This window comes from Equus quagga, chromosome 2 (assembly GCF_021613505.1).
Source record: "Equus quagga isolate Etosha38 chromosome 2, UCLA_HA_Equagga_1.0, whole genome shotgun sequence".
Lineage (NCBI taxonomy): Eukaryota > Metazoa > Chordata > Mammalia > Perissodactyla > Equidae > Equus > Equus quagga.
In genome coordinates, this window is record NC_060268.1 from 62,113,193 (window position 1) to 62,117,380 (window position 4,188).

General features: G+C 47.9%; 1 protein-coding gene across 1 annotated transcript in view; it reads left to right on the forward strand.

Annotated features, from left to right (window-relative positions):
* Nucleotides 1-4,188, forward strand: part of LOC124231986 (NADPH oxidase 5-like) — a 36,024-nt gene that overhangs the window by 8,255 nt on the left and 23,581 nt on the right. The window contains exon 4 of the mRNA XM_046648986.1: nt 3,674-3,884. Coding sequence (XP_046504942.1) covers nt 3,674-3,884 — 211 coding nt within the window. The remainder of the gene's footprint in view (nt 1-3,673; nt 3,885-4,188) is intronic.

A 4,188-nucleotide genomic window follows, 5' to 3' on the forward strand; every position in this document is an offset into this window, starting at 1 on the left:
ACACCAGTGTCTCTGTCTGGTCCCTGCCTCCCTTTTGTAGGGAGTGTTGGCAAGGGAGATCTCTGGTCCAGGAGACAAATGCCGTTCATTCAAGTGACAAGAAGCCAGAACCTTCCTTTGTTCTTTTTTGTTTGAAAAAAGAAATCGCTTTGTTGCTTTTTCTTTAAAATAATAATAGCATAAGCCCACTGTGAACATTTTAGACAATAGAGAATGGTTTAAAGAAGAAAACAAAAATCACTTGTCCCATTTTTCTATGCTGTCTTCTAACAGATCACACACTCATGACCGCACATATTTCTTTGAAATGTTTGTTTTAAACAAAAACGATTATACCGTACATACTGCCTTTTTTCATGAAACAACATAAAAATTTGGTCATGTAAGACTATATTGCTTTATAATATCATTTTTATTGTAGTAAAAGATACATAACATTAAATTTACCACTTTAACCATTTTTTAAGCATATAGTTCAGCAGCATTAAGTACATTCACGTTGTCGTGCACCTGTCAGCACCATCCACCTCCAGAAGCTTCTCATATTTCCAAACTGAAACTCGGCACCAATTACCCAATAACTCCCATTGCTGCCTCCCCCAGGCCCTGGCAACCGCCTCTCTACTTTCTGTCTCTAAGAATTTGACTGCTCTAGTTACTTCATATAGGTGGAATCATAGAATATTTGTCTTTTATGATTGGCTTATTTCTCTTAGCATAATGTCCTCAAGTTTCATCCATTTTGTGCCATATGCCAGTCTTTTTAAGACTGAATGATATTGCATTGCATGTACAGACCACCTTTTGTTTAACCATTCATCTTTCCGTGCACACTCGTGTTGCTTCCCCCTCTCGGCTGTTGTGAATCATGCCGCTATGAACACGGGTGTACAAACATCTCTTCGAGACTCTGCTTTCAGTTCTTTTGAGCACACACCCAGAAGTGGAATTGCTGCACCAAATGGTCATTCTATTTTTAGATTTCTGAGGAACTGCCATATCCTTTTCCAGAGAAGTTGTGCCATTTTTCATTCCTGCCAGCAATGCACAAGCGTTGCAATTTCACCACATCCTTGCCAACACTTGTTGTTTTCTATTTTTTTTTTATAATCACCATCTAATGGGTGTGGAGTGGTAACTCAATGTAGTTATAGCATCATTTGCAGTGGCTGCATCATATTGCACTGTATGTATGTGGTCCCATGTTCCATGCAGCACAGCCCAGTAGTGAAGATCTCTGACTCTGAGGCTAGATCACCTAAGTTCAGATTTCAGCTCCAGGGCTTATTAATTATGTGACTTTGGGCAAGTTATTTGACTTCTCTGTGCCTTAGTTTCTTCACTTATCACATGAGAATATGATCATATCATAATAATAGTACATACTCATGAGGTTGATATGAGGATTAAATTAGTTAACTTATGTAAACTCAGAATAGTGCCTAGCACAGGATACTGCCTTTATAGGTGTCAGCTGTTATTACTATTTACTCAAACCCCATTACCAAAATGGAGAATTCCATTGTACCTCACCCCCCCCCCCCTTTTTTGGTATTATAAATGACACTGCAGTGAACATCCTGGTTTTTATATCTCTGGTGACTTTGTGGCTTAAAGGGTCTCTGAAGGCCTGGAATCATCAGAGGAAGGAAGGCTGAAGTAGGAAAGAGGTACCCACTGAGACTGGGATGGTGGGTGAGGCTAGATTGTCCAGGCCCCCAAGGCCATGGTTTGGAGTCTCGATACAATGAGCATTGGGGAGCCATTGAAGAGTGTTGAGTGGGGAGTCACAGACTGGATTTGCATCCTGAAAAGTTCAGTCTAGCTGCAGACCTGCTCCTGGGCAAGGTCTTCTGGCCTGTGGGGTTTCTCTAGCTCTCATTCCCACCTGACTCAATCTAGCCAGACTTCATCCTGGGGACCCACTCCCCAAGTTGATACCCACCCCCTCAACTACATGGGCAGTTAACCATGCTGCTTACTGAACATCTTTCTCAGATCACACCCTAGTCTCCAGGGGCCCCTCATCACTGACTGCTTTCTGACCACCAAGCTTTGCTCACACCTGGGGTTTATCAATAACCTCAGTCAGAGTGGTTGGCCTGTGGCAGGAGGAATCAGCATACTCAGCTCCTCCTCGTGGACAGAGGTGGGAGGAGGACAGGGCAGGGCAGGTGAAAGGAGGCTTGCAGTTTTATGGCAGGGACTAGAGAGCATTCCCTTCCAGGGGCCTCAGTTTTCTCTGAGAGCCAGCCAGAGGTTGATGGCCATGGAGGTAAGAAGTGGTCCTTGCAGACTGTGGGACAGTGACCTTACTAGAGAAGTATGAGAGGACCACTGGGCAAGTTGAAGGCCTTCCTGTGCCTGGTGAGCAGAACTTCCTGCTCTCTTGGGTGCTTTTCTTCAGCACTGTTTGCATAGCTGTCCTGGAGCAGGAACGGAGGAAACCGATAGTTGGATTCACCAAGGGATGGGATATTTTTAGGGTCAGTGGAATAGAAGGACAGAGGGACAAGGGAGAAGAATGTGTGCATGAGAATACTTGTGAGGAGGACCCTGGATTTGAAATTGGCCAAGGAGAGAATAAAGATGTATGGAACAGGGCATGAAGCGGGCGGAGGAGGGACTGGCACTCTGGACGTGGTCAGAAACCTGTTGCATGGTGGCTCTTGGTTAGGAAAGCCAAAGGACAGGAGTTGCAGCTGGAGAGTGGGGTGTTACACCCTGCACTGTGAGGTGATTACAGACTTTGGCTTTGGCCCAAATGATGATTGCATCACCAACAAGACTTTCCATTCATGTGCAACTGCCTGCTTCCAGATACTGCGTTAACTGCTTTATAATTAATTGCTATCCTTGAATCAGTTCCCAAAGGGAGGAATTATTACCCCCATTTTAGAGATGAGCAAAGTAAGGTTCATTACTCTAAAGGACTTAGAGCCCACCATCACACAGTTAGTAAGGAGCAGAAGCGTGTTGCCACCTCAGGTGTGTCTGTATCTAAAGCAGACCAAGAAACCACTAACAGGTCCTGCTGCTCACAAAAAATGAAAATATATCTAGAAAAAGTGTCCCAAGTCTCTTCTTGGTTGGTAGTTTTGGCTTCCTTCTCACATCACTTTTAGCCACTCATGTTCACATAAGGCCACATGGCTGGGCTTGAGTGCCCAGCTGTGGCCTCTCAGGACAAGATGGCTAAGCAGAGTCTGCTACAAGTTGGGGAACAGAAGGGAACTCCCCCTCACCACCACGTCATATACAATTTGCCTCTGGATAATTTAGGCTCTGGGCACATAGCTCCTTATAGGTTAAGCAAACAAGTGTATCTTCTGGGCAGATGGTCTTGGAAGTTGAGTGGTACTTAGAGAGGAGGCCGCAGATTCTGGAAAAAGGCATGCACTAAGACCAGAGATTCTCCATGCTTGGGGAGGTATTTATCTCTGTTGAGGTCGGCAGTAGGGAGCCATGGATGTTTGTGAGCTGAGGGTGACAGATGTCCTTTGATTGCCTGGTCTATACCCCTAAAGGGAGTTGGTTGGCAGAAAGCTAGAGGCGGGTGAACAGGAAAAGTCCACCACTCGATGCTATGGCTGTGCAGGGCAGGGGGAGTCTGCAGGTACAGAGTGAGGTCCAGGGGCAGGCCCCCACTGGACTTCATCCCCACTTGGGACAGGCAATGGCTCCATCGACCCAGATGAGCTGCGCACGGTGCTGCAGTCGTGCCTGCGCGAGAGCGCCATCTCGCTGCCCGATGAGAAGCTGGACCAGCTGACGCTGGCACTCTTCGAGTCAGCCGACAAGGACTGCAGCGGCGCCATCACCTTCGAAGAGCTCCGAGACGAGCTGCAGCGCTTTCCCGGGGTCATGGAGAACCTGACCATCAGGTACTGCCCCGTCTCCGGCATAGGAACTACCCGCTTCGGGGTTAGACTCCAGGTGCGAAGAAGGGCCTGAATGCACTAAGGATCCTTGAACGCCACCCAGTCGCGCCCCAGTCCCACACCAGCCCGGGCCCAGCCCCACCCAAGACCAGCTCCGTTCCAGCCCCGCCCCAGATCAGCCCCTCCCAGATCAGCCCTGCTCCAGATCAGCCCTGCTCCAGATCAGCCCCGCCCCAGATCAGCCCCGCCCAGATCAGCCCCGCTCCAGATCAGCCCTGCCCCGGATCAGCCCCGCTCCAGATAAGCC